At 28.9% G+C, this 18,564-nt stretch overlaps 3 protein-coding genes, 1 long non-coding RNA gene and 1 pseudogene across 5 annotated transcripts in view; 2 read left to right on the top strand and 3 right to left on the bottom strand.

The window, feature by feature from the left end:
- The window catches only part of LOC136073911 (uncharacterized), a 2,180-nt gene extending 689 nt beyond the window's left edge, over positions 1-1,491 (bottom strand). Inside the window, exons 1-2 of one of the 2 annotated variants that reach the window (XM_065819845.1) lie at positions 1,176-1,491; positions 1-1,090 (exon numbers count right to left, since the gene is read on the bottom strand). The exon at positions 1-1,090 is cut by the window's left edge and continues 689 nt beyond it. In XM_065819845.1, coding sequence (XP_065675917.1) covers positions 1-509 — 509 coding nt within the window. In that variant the 5' untranslated portion in view covers positions 510-1,090; positions 1,176-1,491. The remainder of the gene's footprint in view (positions 1,091-1,175) is intronic. The other variant, XM_065819846.1, reaches the window with a different exon arrangement.
- A 2,934-nt stretch (positions 1,492-4,425) lies between these two features.
- Positions 4,426-6,572, top strand: LOC136091556 (uncharacterized). The gene is made up of 6 exons (XR_010644067.1): positions 4,426-4,671; positions 4,942-5,083; positions 5,219-5,464; positions 5,605-5,756; positions 5,886-6,072; positions 6,175-6,572. It is a non-coding gene; the product is annotated as an uncharacterized LOC136091556 (long non-coding RNA).
- Positions 6,573-9,681: 3,109 nt separating this feature from the next.
- LOC136092011 (uncharacterized) lies at positions 9,682-13,105 on the bottom strand (annotated as a pseudogene).
- Positions 13,106-14,185: 1,080 nt separating this feature from the next.
- LOC136092010 (zinc finger MYM-type protein 1-like) lies at positions 14,186-15,478 on the top strand. Its single transcript, XM_065819732.1, has one exon. It carries the CDS (start codon positions 14,186-14,188, stop codon positions 15,476-15,478), a length of 1,293 nt encoding a protein of 430 aa, XP_065675804.1.
- A 240-nt stretch (positions 15,479-15,718) lies between these two features.
- On the bottom strand, positions 15,719-16,709 carry LOC136092009 (zinc finger MYM-type protein 5-like). The gene is made up of 2 exons (XM_065819730.1): positions 16,023-16,709; positions 15,719-15,883 (listed from the first exon to the last, which is right to left on the bottom strand). Exons 1-2 carry the CDS (start codon positions 16,707-16,709, stop codon positions 15,719-15,721), a joined length of 852 nt encoding a protein of 283 aa, XP_065675802.1.
- Between the last annotated feature and the right edge of the window lie 1,855 nt (positions 16,710-18,564).

Raw genomic sequence — 18,564 nt, 5'->3', positions numbered from 1 at the left:
CTATCAACTAGGTCATTGCTTAAGAGTCCGAGACGTAATTTCATAAGAACGAGTAAAAACTCATCTTGTGAACATAGTTTTCTGCATCTTCCATGTTTTTTTGGTGTGATTTTATGAGGGTTTTTTTTAGGAGAACATTTCATTTCAGTTTTGTAACTAAATGGACGATGTACAATTGGTTTTATAAGGTCGTGAAGAATGTGAAAAACTTTCAGGGAAGGAATGTTTGTGTAAAAGTTACACTTTTTGTCATTTGTTAATAATTTTTTGTAGACTTTCTTTTGAAGATTATTTTTGACTTTGTTTTTAATTATATTTACTTGAATTTGTAACTTTTTGTTTTGAAAAAGAAGATTGTGATTTAATTTTTGTAATTTGTCAATAGTTTTTTTTAAGCTACTTATTAAAAAAGTTGATTCTTGAGCTTGAGTGAACTCATTATGATTAAAAAGTGAATTAATATTATTTTCTTCTTTATCTACTACTACCACTGGTACTGGTTCAATCATAAAGTCAACAGGGTTTTTTGTAGCCAAGTTGACACTAATTAACGAGGAAGTAGAACATAACTGTTTAACAGAAATAGTGTCTTGATTTTGATCAACTATTGTATTAAAGTATGTATTGGAGTTAACATTTGATTTGTATTTTTTAAGTAAAGGCTGTGTTGAGTATTTATTATACTGTTTCTATTTAGAGGTTGAGAGCTAGGACACAAAAGAGCAACTTTATGTCTAGAATCATATCCAAGGTTCTCAGTGGGATAAGGATTTTTAATAGTAGGCTCTTTATCTTTAAAATGATTAGAACAAACTTGTGCATCTTTCTTTAGGCAAAAAAAATCATTTGTCTTATTAGTGTTTAAGCGGTTAATTAGTTTGATCCAAGTTTCACGTTGGGAGGGAGATTTTTTGATAGTTGGAAAAGGAAATAAATAAAAAGGCGATGCACAACTACATCCAATATCCTCTTTTCTACATTTATGTTCAGTGCATATTGCATATTTCCATTTCATAAGTCTATAGCTTCCATTTGAACAATTTTTTAAAACGCAATGATATGCCATTTTACCAATAACTACTTATTAAAACTAAAGCAAAAATAATAAATCAAAATAGTTAGTTTATTTAGCAGTTTTTATTTTAAAATAATCATTTCATTTTGCAAAAACATACCAAAATATAAAATCTATTCAAAGAAACAGCTTGATTCCCTTATAAAACGTACCGTTTTTTAAGTTTGTTTACTCGAAATTTTTGTGTGTTTGTTAACATGAGTGTGTTTTACAACTTTTGGGAATTTCGAAAACAAAGTATTTCATAATTTTAATATTTCAAACTTTATGTAAGCTGTAGCGATTTGTTTCAGAGTTGGCAGATAAATCTTTATATTACAAATTTTGCTGTTGAACTTATGATTTTTAGCGAAAACTTTTAAATCGAAATGTGACTTTTTTCTCTTGAAATGTTGTGTTTTTTAATCAGCTATATTAATAATATCTAAATATAGCAGTTATATCATATAGCAATAATATCTAAATATAGCAGTTATATCATATAGCAATAATATCTGAATATAGCAGTTATATCATATAGCAATAATATCTAAATATAGCAGCTATATTAATAATATCTAAATATAGCAGTTATGTAAGATAAATAAAAAATGTGCCTTAAAATAAATTGCCGGTCTCTAAAATCAACTTTAAAAAGAGATCAATAAAATGAAGAAAGTAAAACAACTTACTTTCGGCAAAAGAAAATTCGTTTTATTGTAATGATATTATTATAAAATAATATTATATAATAATAATATAATAATATTATAATAAAATAATATTATAATAATATTATAAAAAAACGAATTTTCTTTTGCCGAAAGTAATATGTTTTGCTTTCTTCATTTTATTGATCTCTTTTTAATGTTGATTTTAGAGGCCGGTAATTCATTTTAAGGCACATTTTTTATTTATCTTACATAACTGCTATATTTAGATATCTTTTAAACATGGACCATACAACCAAATTAAATTTAATTTGTAGAATATGTGGAGAATATATAGCAAAAGATCCAGTTGATGTAAATAAATATTGCAAAAGAATTGTAAATTCCTATTGTACAAACACCAGCATTGACAATAAGAAAATTCACCCTCAAAAAATGTGTTATAGATGCTATACCAATTTAAGGAACATTGAAAAAGGTTCAACTTCTAGTATTGAAGCAGTCGATTGGCCATTACCATGAGCAGACAATTTTTCATGTTTCTCCAAAGTTTCTGGAAGGAAGGTTGAAAAAAGTAAACCTGGTCGACCATGAATCATGCAACAAAATCAGAAGAGGTGGACAAGGCCAATCTTAAATAACTTAATTAGTACTATAACAAAAGCAACGTTGCATTTAAATGTAGTTGATGTTGATCCTGTATTAAATCCCCATTTAAACTTTTGCATATGCAAGTAATACAACAGCATTATGTATAAGCCACTTATACTAAAAGAGTGTCAACATTCATTTTGCTCAGTGTGTATATTCAAGGAGATTAAAGGAAAGTTGGAAACAGAAGCTAAATGCTTTTTTTGTAGACAAAATACTCCTTTAAATTCAGTTTTAAATTCTGTTAATTTAACACTAATGATAGAGGACATTCTTTTAGATTGCAATAAGAGTTGCAAATTAAAGTATGCAGTTAAAGACAATGAGCTTAAAGAACTACATTAAGACAATTGTGTAGGTAAAAAATTGTTGCAAACTCTTTTCAAGAAAAGTTCTAAATGGACTTGATACTATTCTTTCTGATATATTTTTATTAAAAGAAAATGATGCTATTCCACGGGTTGTAGAAGATGCTGCATTGCAAATTATAAAGCAAAAACTAGTTAACTCTGAATCAAACATTTTTGTATTTTCTTCTGGAGGACCAAGGGTAAACACATTTTAAAGGCATAAAAAAATTGTTGCAGTTGTTGTTGTAAATATTAAAATATAATTTGATTTCAATTCTTTCTAGCCTTCACAATTTACTTCCAGCTCAATGGCATGTAAAGACGACTCAGATGTCTGTAAGAGGACAATTAAATTGTCCTCTTACTGCTACTTTTTGTTGCTCTTTGTTTGATGCACATTTAATATTTCTTGTTTCAAAAATAAAACAAAATTTTATTTTAGATGGCTCAAAACAAGAGATATTAAATGTGCATCAAACAAAAAGCAACGAAAAGTAGCTAAATCTTGATCTGGAGAAGGTTAGGTAGTTTGCAATGCACCATTTAACTTTCCTTTAAAGGATTCTATTGATTCATTTAAAATAAAAAATGCTCCTTGGGGATACATTAAAGATTTTCCATCTCATATAATAAACAAACTGAAGTTGCTAAAAATGTAATTATTACTATGTGCATATATTTATATACACATAGTAATAAATGTAATTATAACTATGTGTATATATGTATATATATATATATATATATATATATATATATATATATATATATATATATATATATATATATATATATATATATATATATATATATATATATATATATATATATATATATATATATATATATAGATATATATATATGTGCGCAGTGCTCGAAGTCTGGCGGGATGCCATCCTTTTAAATTTTTTTAAAGTATAAATGTATGTAACAATGATAGACAAGATGGTATTTTTGATTTACCAAATACCATCCCATTACTTTATATTTCTCCACTTCGAGCACTGTTTAAATATGTATATATATATATATATATATATATATATATATATATATATATATATATATATATATATATATATATATATATATATATATCTGTATATATATATATATATGTGTGTGTGTGTATATGTATATATATATATGTATATGTATATATATATATATATATATATATATATATATTTATGTATGTATGTATGTATGTATGTGTAGGGTTGGCACTCAGATACGCTGACCAAGTTGCCAACAAAAGCCTGTATGAGTTTCGTAATTTTTGATGACCTTGATTTTAAGGTGAAGCCTTTGTGAAAAACTGTTGACCTGATGCTTATTTTAAACTGGTTAAGGTTTGTAACAGGTTTTTCTTAATGCTGATGGTTAAGATATACATGTATATATATATATATATATAAATATATATATTTATATATATATATATTCATATATATATATTCATATATATATATATATATATATATATATATATATATATATATATATATATATATATATATATATATATATGTATATATATATATATATTTATGTATATATAATATATATACAACATTAATAATGATAATATATATATACATATAATATGTATATATATGCTACTATTATTAATGTTGTTGCTTATTAAAATTAAACTATTTACTTTTTAAAATTGATATAATATATTTAAAAATTAAATAGCAAAAGTTTGCTGCATCATTCTAATATAAAAAATGATGAAATTCACATTAAAATTGGTGGTCATTATGTTGATGGATCCTTTAAGATGTGTTATCAAATTGTGAATGTTGAAAAGCCAAATGCCAATAAACACACAAGTGTTTTCAGTATTTTTGAAGCAAAAGAATACAAACACAACCTCATTGTGGGTCTCTTAAGATTCACACAACAAATTAATCTATTGCAGTCACTGTGTTGGAAGCAGGTTTTTTTTGTCATATTGTTTTAATATAATATTAAATAAAAGAAAACTCTATTTTGAAAAAAAAATTTTTTACTGAGAAAAAAATTAAGGGTATTCATCTTTGGTGATTACAATTTTTTATGTTCAGCATATGGAATCACTGGTGCAAATGGTATTAAATAAACTTATTAAATTCTGCAAATCAATATTTTTAAAGTTATATTTTATATTATTTGGTTTTATTTTATGATTTTTTACATTGTATATTCAAAATGATATTATTACATTTAGGTCAACATGCTTGCTTGTTTTGTCATATAACTCGTGAAGAGATGTCTCAACAAAAACACAGTTGTTCCAAACTTACCCTGGAAACACTTGATGCAGATTTCTAAATCTTTATTCAAAAAGGTCAAATACCAAAATTAGCAAGGTATTCAAACAATATCATTGATTCGCCACTTTTTCAATATTCCTTTAATACAAGTATTATATTTTTCTAATATATTACATTTTTACTTATTTGTATAATTTTTAACTTTTATTTTTATTGATTTAATTAATTTAGGTATGCATTCCATCATTACATATCTCATTGGCAATTTATCTTAACTTTTTAAATATACTTGAAGATAGCTGTCATCTCATAGATATAAAAATTGCATTCAAAATGTGTATAACAAATCAAACTTCGGTCAACAGAAATTTTGATAAATATATTGCACTTCAGTTAAAAATATAAGAAATAAAGAAATTCTCTGTCAAATATTTCAGCCCAGAGTAGTTCATTATATGGAGAAAAAACAATGCTGAGGTATAATGAGTTAATATTAGAAATAACGAAGTAAACTTTTTCATACTTCTGTTTATGGAGCATTAATCGATTTAAGAGATCCCTGTGTGCTTGTGTTATAATAAATTTTGTGTGTGTTTATATATAATTTTTATATATAGCTGATTGAATTAGAAGAGTTAAGATCTAAAGCATTTGAAAAATCTCATGAACCACTTGTTAAAAAACACGAAGTTCTATGTGGTCTTAATGTTCAAAAACAAGCTTATCATGGAAAATGTTTTATTGGAATCATTTTCATAAAATGTTGAAGGTTTTTTTATAAATATTTGAGCATATTTTTCTCAAAAATATCTTCTCAAATGCATAAGTTCATAAATACATAAGGTTATTAGGCATTAATTTTAAAAATGTGTTCTAAAATTTATTCTTTATTCATTAGCTAAACAGATCTTTGTGGTTCAATACCTAAAATAGTAAGTGATCTTGGATTTATTGGTGATATGATGTTCATAAGGAGGCAATGGTCTTGATTGAGAAATTTATTGATTTGTTCTCCAAATACGCAACATGCTACAACTTTATGAATTCAAGTGAATAAATCAATAAGAATCTATAATAAAAATTAGGTGAAATAGCATTTTTTAAATTGTATTATGAAAGTTATTCGTATTGAAATTATTTTTGGAAGGGTGTTCATAATTATTCCTTTATTTTTAAACTTTTTATAGAAAGAGCCATTGATGAATTGATGAGTTACTTTCGTAAAACATGGTCTAATGAGTCCATTACTTCAAAAATACATTTGGTCAAAAGTCATTGTGTAGATTTTATTAGAAATTGGAATTCGGGTCTTGATATTTATGGAGAACAAGGTTTAGAATGTATGCATGCCGAATTCGGCATTATGAACAGTACATTTTGTCGTATGAAAGGAAATCAAAGACTGAGAAGTATTCTGTCCAATCACTACATCAAAAACTCCCCAGAAGCTTTAATAATTAGACCAACTATTAAAAAACGGAACCTTATAAAAGAAAAGCTTCGTTAAATTTCATAGATGTATCTTATAATCAAACAATGTATATATATATATATACTTGCGAATTAATAAAAAAAGTTAATACTTTCGTTAGTGGTCATTAATTAGTTTATTATTTTTTATTCAATAGAATAATACTTAACTTCTTATCGTTTTCTTTAACATCTGGTAAATACCTTTAGATAAATGGAGGTTTTATAAAACAAAAGTTTTTTTTTTTTTTTTTTTGCAATAAAAATTTATAAATTACAAAGGAAAAAAAATTACCGGTTTCTCAAAATTGGACGTACTCTTTACATGCCTAAACTCTAAATCTTAAACATTCCAGGTTTTCACGAAAAATTTATTATTTATACTTATTTATCGAGAATTATTTCCTTCCTTAAAGTTTGTTACTAAGAAATTCCAATGTTCTTGAACTTATAAAAACTAAATATATAATTTTTTTTATATATATTTTGAAACTAGTACTACTAAATATTTATTAAGATAACAAAAACTTATTTTTATTAAAAAGCATAATAAATTTAGTTTTTAAATAGGCGGTGTTTAATTTTTTTTTGCGTTTTGCACGCATTATTGAATACATCAACATAAAAATATTTGTTGATGCGCATGCCCAGATTAAAGTCCCATCAGGAAACTGCCGTGTTTAATCATTAGCTATCGCAGCAAACAGATTTTATAGATTTTTTTTAAAGTTATTACGTAATAAAGAGCCATACAAAAAGAGCAAAAACATCTAGAAAGATCCCTAAATTACGTCACGCTTTAGGGGGAGGGTGAAAGGTAGGGTATTTGTGAGTAGGAGGCAGGCACGGTCATTTCGATATTAGCAAAAAGTGGTATGTTTGGGTACGCATGAGTCAATTAATTTAAAAAAGTTAAGAACTTTAAAAATGGCGGCCAACGGTCATTTAAATAATTTAAAATAAGATTTTGAATTTTCCAAAACACGCAGACCTACAAGGTCGTTCAGATGTGGAAAGATATAATACGCAAGCACAATATCTATCGCAAACTTTTATTACTTTAAAGATGGTTACGTACTTTTGCAACAAAGAATATTTTAAACTAGCAACAATATAATTATAAGTTTTTGTAATATGCAACATTTGTATATTTTTAATAGAATTAAAATTATAAAAGTAACCAATTTTTTGAAAAGAAAATGATAAAAGATAACATAAATATACCTAAGTATATTTAAAAAAAAATTAATCTAGTTGCAAAAAGTGTAATTTGTTTATATTTTTGAAACTTTTTTGAAAAAACTCTGAGCGTAGAAATTTATTAAGTTTTGGTTTTTAATTTATGTATACCTTATTTTGATATGGATTTTTTCTCAGATCCGAGGATCGATTTTTATTTAAAAATAATACATAGTTTACGTGACGTAACCTATGTCTTGTTTTTATGTGTGATAATCATACATATATGCATTGTTGAATAAAATATTTATATAATTATATATAAATCAATGAAATTTACATAACAGATTTGAAATCTTAGTAAACTGTCAAAACATATAATATATGGTTTACTTAACTATTTTAAATAGCTAAGTAAACCATATATTATATGTTTAGACGTAGTTCACTAAATTTTCCAACCAGTTATATAAATTTTAATAATGTTATAAAAATTATAAAAATGTATGCATATAATGCATTAAAATTTAATAACCAAATAATATTTCATTATTAAATTTATATGCATACATTTTTTGTATATAATATTATATACAATATTATATATAATACTATATACAACATTATATATAATATTTGTCATATATATTATTATCTATAAACATTTATTATGTATATGCTATATATATATATATATATTAGGGATGCAACAACATTTTTGATACTCAGACTTACAAATTATTATTGTTGTTTTAATGAAACTCAAAATATATTAAAAACAAATTCTAGTTAGCATCATGACGACTTAATTGGCACTCCAAATAAACACACAAAAAAAATATTAAAATTTCTTGTCGTCCATTTTTAAACGCTTTGCTTAAATTAGGAGCAGAAAAATATGATATGGCAACACAAAGATTTTACCAGCTTTAAAAACAAAAGTTGTTTTTATTTAAATCATAAATGCATAAATGCACTCTAAGGTTGGAAACGAAAGTTTTTTTTATAGAAGAACCGATCTGGGTCAATACATTATCAGGGGCAGATCCAGTATTTTTTGGTGTTCTAGATAACTTCCTAACATGGAGCAAACGCCAAATATTTTTATGCCAATTATGTCAAGTTTCATACAACAATCTTTTAACATTCAAAAGTTATGACCATATAAAATTTGTAACTCCATCGAATTAAAGGGGATTTAAAATTTTTATGGTCATAATTTTTGAATGTTGAGATATGATACTATGAAATTTCAAGTTTTGCTAAAATTTAAAAATCTCTACTAATATCATTTAGTTAACTTAAAGCATCTAGTATAGTATGTAAGCTTATCCTTATAATTTTCTTTATATTAAATTACAATACCTTAAGGGGTTATATACCCTCGTTATTCGAGTAATATAAAAAACCGTTGAAAAAACAAGTAAATAATAATACTTCAATGTAATGTGTTCTTGCGTCTTAAATAAGAAAAATAAGGTGTCCAAAACGACGATGTGACGTTATCACCGTTGTCTTCATTCAAACCGCCTTCATTTGGAGTACATTGGTGATACTGTATTTCCAAGGACTCTCTCACTTTTCTCTTAAAATAGTCTACCTCTACTTTAACCGTGTTGTTTTTATTCAAGCCAAAGGCGCCATGGCAATTTATGGAATGCCCCACTACGGCTGAATTTTTCCATTTTCTTTCAACAGTATGTTTTTGATGTTGGCAATCGCGAGTTGAAATCTTGAGTTTTGTTTCACCTACATAGAATTTTCCACATTAACACTCCAGTTTGTAGACTCCTGGGTAAGAGTTGTTAGGAAGTCGAGGCTTGTTTTTTTGAGTTATTAATTGTTGAAGGTTTTTTGGTGATTTAAAAACTGGAGTAGAGCATTCGCTTTTAAATATCTTTTTTAATTGATTACTTAATTTTGGTACCCATGGTAGAAAAAAAAAATTAAGTTCTAGTTTTTTATTTTAATTGTTGTTGTTTTGTTGATTATTTTACTTGTTGTTTTTTATTTTTTTGACAATGTTTTGAAGTATTTTTTTATTATTAACCATTTACTTCAAACATTTCTGTAAGAAACTTTAAGTCATGGTTTATGTGTTCTTTACTGCATAATGCAAACGCTCTTTGGAGAAAACCTTTAAATACACCATAAATTATTTTTGGATTGTGACAAGAATGCGGTTTTATTTGCACATTAGTTATTGCATCTTTGCGATATATATTAAAATGATATGTTCCGGATTTGTTACTTGTTATTGAGAGATCAAGAAAATTAATTGTGTGTGAATCGCTTTTTTTTTCAATTGTATATTTGATATTTGTGTGTTGATTATTGAACAAGTCGAGAAACGTTCTGATTCTGCCTCATTAATAAAACGGGAATGGATGTCGTCAACATACCTTTTAAATGACTTAACACATATTGGTAGCGTAAGATATTGTGCCTGTATTAACGCTTTTTCTTCATAATGTTGCAGAAAACTCTCTGCCATTACTACCATTAATGATAGACCTAATAGACCGGCATCTTCTAATGTGTGTATATTGCTATCATGTAAAAAATAACAAAAAGATGGCTACGTACTTTCGCAAAAAAGAATATTTTAAACTAGCAACAATATAATTATAAGTTTTTGTAAAATGCAACATTTGTATATTTTTTTCTTGTAAAATGCAACATTTGCATCTATTGTTTGACAAACACAAATCCAAAAGTATTTTTATTTCTGAAAACGATAATTTTGAATTCTTTACCTGGTATTGAAGGGTAAAGATTAACAATATCAAAGGAAACTTGAAATTCACCAGGATCGATATACCATGATTGAGCACATTCAACAAAGTGTTTTGAATTTCGAAGTTTTGTTTTGTTAAGATTGGATGTAGGTTGAATGAGATTTACTAAATAACTTGATAATTTATATGTAGGTGATCATATTGTGTATGCTATAATTCGCATTGGGTAGTTATTAGTTGGTTTGTGTGCTTTGATGACATCGTATAATCGTGGAGGAGTGGCGTCACTTGGGTAAATTGATCTATATTCATTTTTTGTAAACTTTGTTTTCAGATTTCGTAAAGTATTCTGAACTTTGCGAAAGAGTTGGATCATAGTTTATGGTTTTAGATTTTCCAAGTTGTTCTTCAATTTTTTTTAAGAGCATCGATTTTATTAATTCGAACAAAGCCTGATTCTTTATCGAACGGATAAATACTAATTGTGTTTCTAGACTAAAGTTCTTTGAGAGCTTTGAACTGATCCTTATCTAAATTTGTAGAAACCGGTTTATGCATTTTCAAAACTCGAAGTACATCATGTCTAAGCTTAATGCATCATTTTTGTTTAATGCACATCTTTGAAGAAATATTCATTGATTTGTTGATTTTGCTGCGTTTTTCTTTGCGTTTTTTAATGCGTTGATGTTATGATTTAATCCAATACTATAATTGGCGACAATGTAATTTTTAAAAGTTAATATCTTAGATAAGTTTTTATATAATTTGATTAAGTTATAACATCTGGTATAGTATATAAACTTATCCTTAAAATTTTCTCTATATTAAATTACAATATTTCAAGGGGTTATATACAGTGCCGGTTTTAGCGCTACCAGCGCCCTGGGCAAGATTTCTACGGCGCCCCAAGCTCAATTTAACCCCATGCAAAAAAAAGGTAAAGGGTAAATCAACCAATTAGTAATAACCAATTAAATAATCAATTAGTAATATAAATAACTATTTATATATAAAACTGATAAAATTTAGTTTTTCTTGCCTTTCTATAGGCAAACTCTTTTATGAGTTTAAAAAAGTCAAATTTTTCAGCAGTTTCATTTTTGATTGACAAAGTTGCTAAGTTTGTCAACTTAGATTGGGATATTGTTGATCTTAGATAAGTTTTTATCAACTTAAGCTTTGAAAAATTCCTCTCCCCACTAGCAACCGCAACAGGTATAGTCAATAATATTCGCAATGCTTTCCATACATTTGGATATAGCTCTTGTAAGTTGCAATCTTTAATAAAATTTAAAACAAAAACAGAATTAACCACATTCTTATCATAAAAAAAAGCTTTCAGACTTAGGAGTTCATTGCACAACATACTACCGTCTATATATGACTTTCCACAGTTAATTTCAATTGGAGATTACTAGAAAGTTTGATAAGGTCAGGTTTTTCCAGAATCTGTTTTATATTGTACAAAAAAGACCATGATTAAGAATACTTACTTAACTGATCAAATCTTTCATTGAATGAAGTTAATGTAGATTCCAAAAGACAGTTAAAAAATTCAACTTCAAATTTTTTTTTTCTGGGGAAGTTATAGGCTCATCGCAGACAGTTTCTCCAGCTTGACGCTTAACACATCGAACTCTTGATGTGGCTTTAAACACAGGCTCAATTTCTAGTTCTCCGGCCAATTCCTTTGCCGTTAAAATGGCGGGGAATCCTGTATTCCTATATTCCTCCAAAAAAGTGCAGTATTTTTTCAACATTTCTGTGCATTTATCAAAACCCATGTCTGATGATTGTAGAGATTTACTAACAACATTAACTTGAAAAAGTCAAACCAAACAACCAACAAAACTATGAAACTGAAATCTTTTAACTGTTCAGCTAGAGTAATAGCCTCATGAGAGACTTGAACATCAGTTTTTTGATTTTCAATCGCCAAAGTAATTAAAGCATCATGGATGGAACTAATTTGATGACGGACTGCTTTAACACTGCTAATTCTTGCTTCCCAACGTGTGTCACTTAGCTTTTTAATGGTATATATTCCCAAGTGATCGGTTAGAATTTTCCAACAATGAACAGAAGCTAAAAACAATGTAAACAACCTTTGAAGTACCCCAATCAAAGTGACTGATTTTACAGAAGACTTAGCGGCATCACATAGTACGAGATTGTAGCTATGGCAGGTACATAAACAGCTACGGGATTTATTTCCAAAATTCTTCTTTGAGCCCCAATATATTTTCCTTTCATGTTCGCCCGTTTGTCATATCCCTGACGCCTACAATTGTTCAATTCCACTCCGTATTTATTTAAAAGATCTTATAATAACTTTAGTGAGTCTTTCACCAGGCGACTCATTGACAGACAAAAGTTCTATAAAATGTTCTTTCACTGATATTTTATCGTCATTTGATGATAAATCAACAAATCGTATTGTCAGTGAAAGTTTCTCCAAATGAGTAATGTCCTAAGTACATTGAGCTATAATGGAATAATATTTCGATTTCTTTGCGCGCGATATAATTTCTAACTTCACTTTTGTACCTATCAGCTCTATTAATTCATTTTGTATATCTTTTCCGCAGTAGTGGTCTGAAACATCACCCTTCATAGCTAACTGCAAGTGCTCCTGCATAACTGGATCAAATTTGGCTAAAAGTTGTACTAAGCCGAAGAACTTTACATTATTAGGTGTATATAGTTTGTCGGAGGAACCTCTGAACGCCATATTGTTTTCAGCTAAATAAAGTGTAATATGCATCAATCTAGACAAAACATTATTCCATCTTTTTGTTTTTTTCTCATCAAATGTTGCCCTTGGAAGTCTATTATTTTTCCCAGGGCCGTACCAAGGGCGGGGCCAGCCGGGCCGCGGCCTGAGGCGCCAAAATTGGGAGGGCGCAAAATTCCCCAAATTAATTAATTTATTTTCACATTATGAAACTAATTTGCGTGGCGTCACTTTTATGTTGATAAGAAAAATAATTAAAATTGCGCCTCCTGACGAACTTTAAAATAAAAGCTCATTTACTTAACAGAAGAGCGCCCTTAAACACTAAAAAGTTGTATTTTCTGAACATTATTTTTTACAATGAATCGTGCAAAAAAATTATCTGGTGCTGAATTTAAGAACGACAATTAAAAGCCAATAATTATTTATAATATAAACAAATGATTCATTAAGGATCATATAAATTAATTTAACGCACACATTAAAAATTATTCTAAAAAGAAAAAAATAAAGACAAAAAGAACTTCGAATTTAAAAAAAAGAACGCTTAATTTAAGCGGCTTAAATAAAGAAACAAATGAAATGAAAGCTAAAGAAAGTAAAGTAAGCAAATAATAATAAAAATAAAGAGGGAGAAGAAAAGAAAAAAGAAAAAATAAATAATAGAAGAGCGCAATTAAAAAATAAAAAGTTGTATTTTCTGAACATTATTTTTTACAATGAATCGTGCAAAAAAATTATCTGGTGCTGAATTTAAGAAGAAAAAAAGAGACCGTCTTGAAAGTGACGCAAAACTAAGAAATTGTTTCAAGAAGTGGTTGGTAACAAACTCTTCTGTGGAAAAACAAATTATTTCAGAGGATATTTGCAATGAAGTTGATAATGATTCAACAGCTGAAGTTGCTGCTACATCTTTAATTACTGACTTAAATTCATATCATCCATTGGAATTAATTGAAGAGGAGATTGGAATTAATTGAAGAGGAGATTTTCATTGGCCAAAGTCAAGACGAATTTGGACCGAATGATTCAGATGCACAAGAAGATAGAAATTCTCAGCTTTCCAAACCAATTGAAATGGGCAACAGTGAATTTCCTCCTGAAATCTCAGAAGTTTCAGCAACCTCAGGAGAAAACTTTCAACACAGTGATCCAGCTACATGGCCTAAAATGACAGATAAAACAAGGTGCTTTTTGATTCAGCATGGGTCGGAGCAAGAAAGAAGAGAATTTTTCCCAAACACACTTTGTGACTTTGACAACAGAATGCGACACTTCAGCTCAAAATGGTATGAAAAAATTCATCCCAATGGTGAAAAATTTGTTCGCTACTGGCTGCTGTACAGCAACAAAAAAGATTCTTTGTTTTGTTTTTGCTGTCTGATATTTTCAACGACAAAAACCAACAATTTTTCAGAAATTTTAAAAGGATTTTGTGACTGGAAAAAACTAAACCCAAGAATTCCAGAACACGAAAACAGCAATGAACACCAAAGATGCTATTCTGATTGGAAAAATCTGGAAAAAAATCTCAAGGAAGGAAAGACCTTGGATTCTGATCTGCAGAGAGTTATCAACGGAGAGATGAAAAAGTGGAGAGATATCTTGAAAGTGATTGTTGATGCAATTTTGTTCTGTGCCAAGAACAACCTAGCCCTTCGGGGTTCAACAGAAGTAATTGGAGAGCAAAACAGTGGCATCTTTCTGAACTTAATTGAGCTGATAAGCCATTATTATCCTCTAGTGGCTGAACACGTTGCATCCGTTAAGGCAAAGAAAACCACAACATCCTACTTTTCTCCTCGAATTCAAAATGAGCTGATTGAATTACTTGGGCAGAAAGTCAGGAATGAAATTTTGTCAAATGTCAGAGAAGCTAAATACTACTCTGTTTTGTTTGACTGCACTGCAGATGCCTCCCACAAAGAGCAGATGACCCAAATAATCTGGTATGTCCACATCACTGAGGAAACTTGTACAATTGAGGAAAGCTTTGTGGACTTCATTGAATCTTACGAAAAAACTGGAAAGGGCCTTGCAGCTGAAATCACCGAAAAACTGGAGAAGGATGGCCTAAGCATTTCTGATTGTCGGGGCCAAGGTTACGACAATGGAGCCAATATGTCTGGAAAATATAATGGCGTCCAAGCTCACATCCATTCTCTAAATGAGTTTGCAAGATTTGTTCCATGTGCAGCTCACACTTTAAACCTTGTTGGTGTCCATGCTGCTGAAGTTTCTCCACTCATGATTACATTCTTTGGAAAAGTTCAAGCCATCTTTAACTTTTTCTCAAGTTCTACCTTAAGATGGGAAATGAACTTAAGACTAAAGCCAAAAATTTGTCTAAAATTTGCAAGGCAGATTTAGATTCTTCAGATTTCCAGTCAGAAATGGCAAGCTTTAAATATCAAGCTGCTGCCATGATGGAAAACTTTGAAAAATCTAGCCCGATGGACATTTTGCAGCTCATTCATAAATACTGATTGACTGATGCTTATCCTAACACGGCAATTGCTATTCACATCTTCCTCGCCTTACCAGTTACAGTTGCCACGTGTGAAAGAAGTTTCAGTAAACTTAAGATCATAAAAAACTATTTGAGATCAACTATGGGCCAAGAACGTTTGTCTTGTCTGGCAGTAGTTTCAATTGAACATGAAGTGCCAACGCACTTGATTTTGATGATGTCATTAGTGACTTTGCCTCCAAAAAACCAGAAAAGTGACCTTGAACTGAAGTTTGTGAAACATTGGTGACAAATTGTTCTTTTAACTTGATGCGATAAATTTTGTGATCAATAATTAATTTTTTTTCATGTAAATATATATATATAATGTGTTTTTTGTATACTTTTTTTGGGAGGGGGGCGCAATTTTATTTGCTTGCCCGAAGCGCAAAGTTGGCCTGGTACGGCCCTGGTTTTTCCTGCTTTTAATCGTAGTTCAGTGTCGATCCATGAAAGGTAAAACTTCTTATGAGAAGTGCTACTCTCATGAATTTTTGACATTTCTGACAAGTGTTTCCAGTTGTTATATCCTTTAGATACTAAACTCGACGTTGATTTACTATCAAATAGCCGGCAACAAAAACGATAAACTTGATCCTTAGAGACGGAATATATTAACCGACGACGCTGAATTGTTTCGTTGTTTGCAAGTTTTTTTGTGAAATGACAGTTAGAGAAATGCCGGCCTGAATCACTCTTTGGATAATTATCAATGTGAGTTTGTACTTGGCAGTTAGATATTATATGATCAATAACTTTGCTATTTCGAATGAGTGGATCCGATATATTCATGAAAACAGTGCTTAAGTCATCTGGAATTTGTATGCACATCGCCAACGGAGTTAGTTGCACATTGCCATCGCAAGTAGAAACTTTGTCCACAATATCTTCAATAACTATCTGATCTACTGATGCATTCGTTGCTATTTCAGATGTAGATGTCACATTCAGGTCTTGATTTTTCGTTGTGATATATTTCTCTATATTCATAAACTTTTTTGTTTTTTGAAATTCTTTTTTTTTTTCTGCCTTCCGTTTTCTATATTCTGACCCAGATGATTTTCTTTTGATAAGATCAACGTATTCAGACATTTTGCAATAAATTAAGTATGTCTCTGTAAATCCAAGTACGTTTAAACATTAATTACCACAATAAAACTTCGTGATAACGCTATTTGAGCAAGAGAATTTTTTAATAGCGTAATTGCGCAATTGTAGCTCAACACTTATTGGCTAATGACCCCTACTAGTGCTAAAAACTCAACACCGATTGGTTAATTACTAATTTAATGTTTTTTAGTTTAACTCGTTAATTTTATTTACGTCTTTGTAGAGTTTTCTTAACGTTTTTTTTAATAGGGTTTATTCTTAACAAATATAAATAAGTAATTACAACTATGTAACTTTTCTTTTATAATAATAAAAGACAATAATAAGTTTTTAAGTAAAATGATATTACTTTCAAACGATTTAAATGAGATCCAATCTCGACCAATATAATGATTTTGCGCTAAATTTCGCCCTTTTATATTCGGCGCCCTGGGCCATCGGCCAACCAGGCCCTACCCTAACGCCGCACTGGTTATATATACCCTCGTTATTCAAGTAATATAAAAAACCCGTCAAAAAAACAAACAAATAATAAAACTTCAGTGTAATGTGTTCTTGCGTCTTAAATAAGTGAAATAAGGTTTCCAAAACGACGATATGAAGTAATCACCGTTGTCTTCATTCAAACCGCCTTCATTTGGAGAACACTGGTGATACTGTATTTCCAAGGACTCTCTCATTTTTCTCTTAAAATAGTCTACCTCTACTTTAACCGTGTTGTTTTTATTCTAGCCAAGGCATCATGGCAATTTCTGGAATGCCCCGCTATGGCCAAATTTTTCCATTTTCCCTCAAAAGTATGTCACGATCCAAAAATAACTTATGGTGTATTTAAAAGTTTTATCCAAAGAGCGTTTGCATTATGCAGTAAAGAACACATAAACCATGAATTAAAGTTTCTTACAGAAATGTTTATAGAAAACGGTTATAATAAAAAAATACTTCAAAACATTGTCAAAAAAATAAAAAATAACAAGTAAAATAATCAACAAAACAACAACAATAACATCAAAAAACTAGAACTTAATTATTTTTCTCTACCATGGGTACCAAAATTAAGTAATCGATTAAAAAAGATATTTAAAAGCTATACTCCAGTTTTTAAATCACCTTAAAACCTTCAACAATTAATAACTCAAAAAAACAAGCCTCGACTTCCCAACAACTCTTACCCAGGAGTCTACAAACTGGAGTGTTCGTGTGGAAAATTCTATGTAGGTGTAACAAAACTCAAGATTTTAACTCGCATTTGCCAACATCAAAATAATACTTTCGAAGGAAAATGGAAAAATTCGGCCATAGCGGGGCATTCCAGAAATTGCCATGGTGCCTTTGGCTGGAATAAAAACAACACGGTTAAAGTAGAGTTTAAATTGCCATGGTGCCTTGGAAATACAGTATCATCAGTGTTCTCCAAATAAAGGCGGTTTGTACACCTTATTTTTCTAATTTAAGACGCATGAACACATTACATTGAAGTATTATTATTTGCTCGTTTTTTTAACGGTTTTTTATATTACTCGAATAACGAGTGTATATATAACCCCTAGAAATATTGTAATTTGATATAAAGAAAATTTTAATGATAAGTTTACATACTATACCATATGTTTTAACTTAATTAAATTATATAAAAACTTTTCTAAGATGTTAACTTTTAAAAATTTACTAATATCAAAATTCTTTTTTTTTTTTTCATGTTTAAAAAAAATTTAAGGTTCAGTTTTTTGTACGCAATTTGTATGGTCCTTAGCAACTGCGTACAAAAGGTTAAATCTAAAATTTCTTCCAAACCTTAAAAAAAGAAAAATCCTGATATAAGTACACAGTAAAAAAA

This window comes from Hydra vulgaris, chromosome 15 (assembly GCF_038396675.1).
Source record: "Hydra vulgaris chromosome 15, alternate assembly HydraT2T_AEP".
Lineage (NCBI taxonomy): Eukaryota > Metazoa > Cnidaria > Hydrozoa > Anthoathecata > Hydridae > Hydra > Hydra vulgaris.
Note: the sequence above shows the minus strand (reverse complement) of the source record. Positions and strands in the feature narration are given on the sequence as shown.

Excerpts from the sequence above, each read along its gene's own strand:
- LOC136092010 (XM_065819732.1), top strand. The coding sequence starts at position 14,186 with ATGGGCAACAGTGAATTTCCTCCTGAAATCTCAGAAGTTTCAGCAACC.
- LOC136092009 (XM_065819730.1), bottom strand. The coding sequence starts at position 16,709 with ATGTCTGAATACGTTGATCTTATCAAAAGAAAATCATCTGGGTCAGAA. Across the intron at positions 15,884-16,022 it reads AAGCAGGAAAAACCAGGGCC|TTAAAAGAACAATTTGTCAC; the intron begins GTACCAGGCCAA and ends TATCGCATCAAG.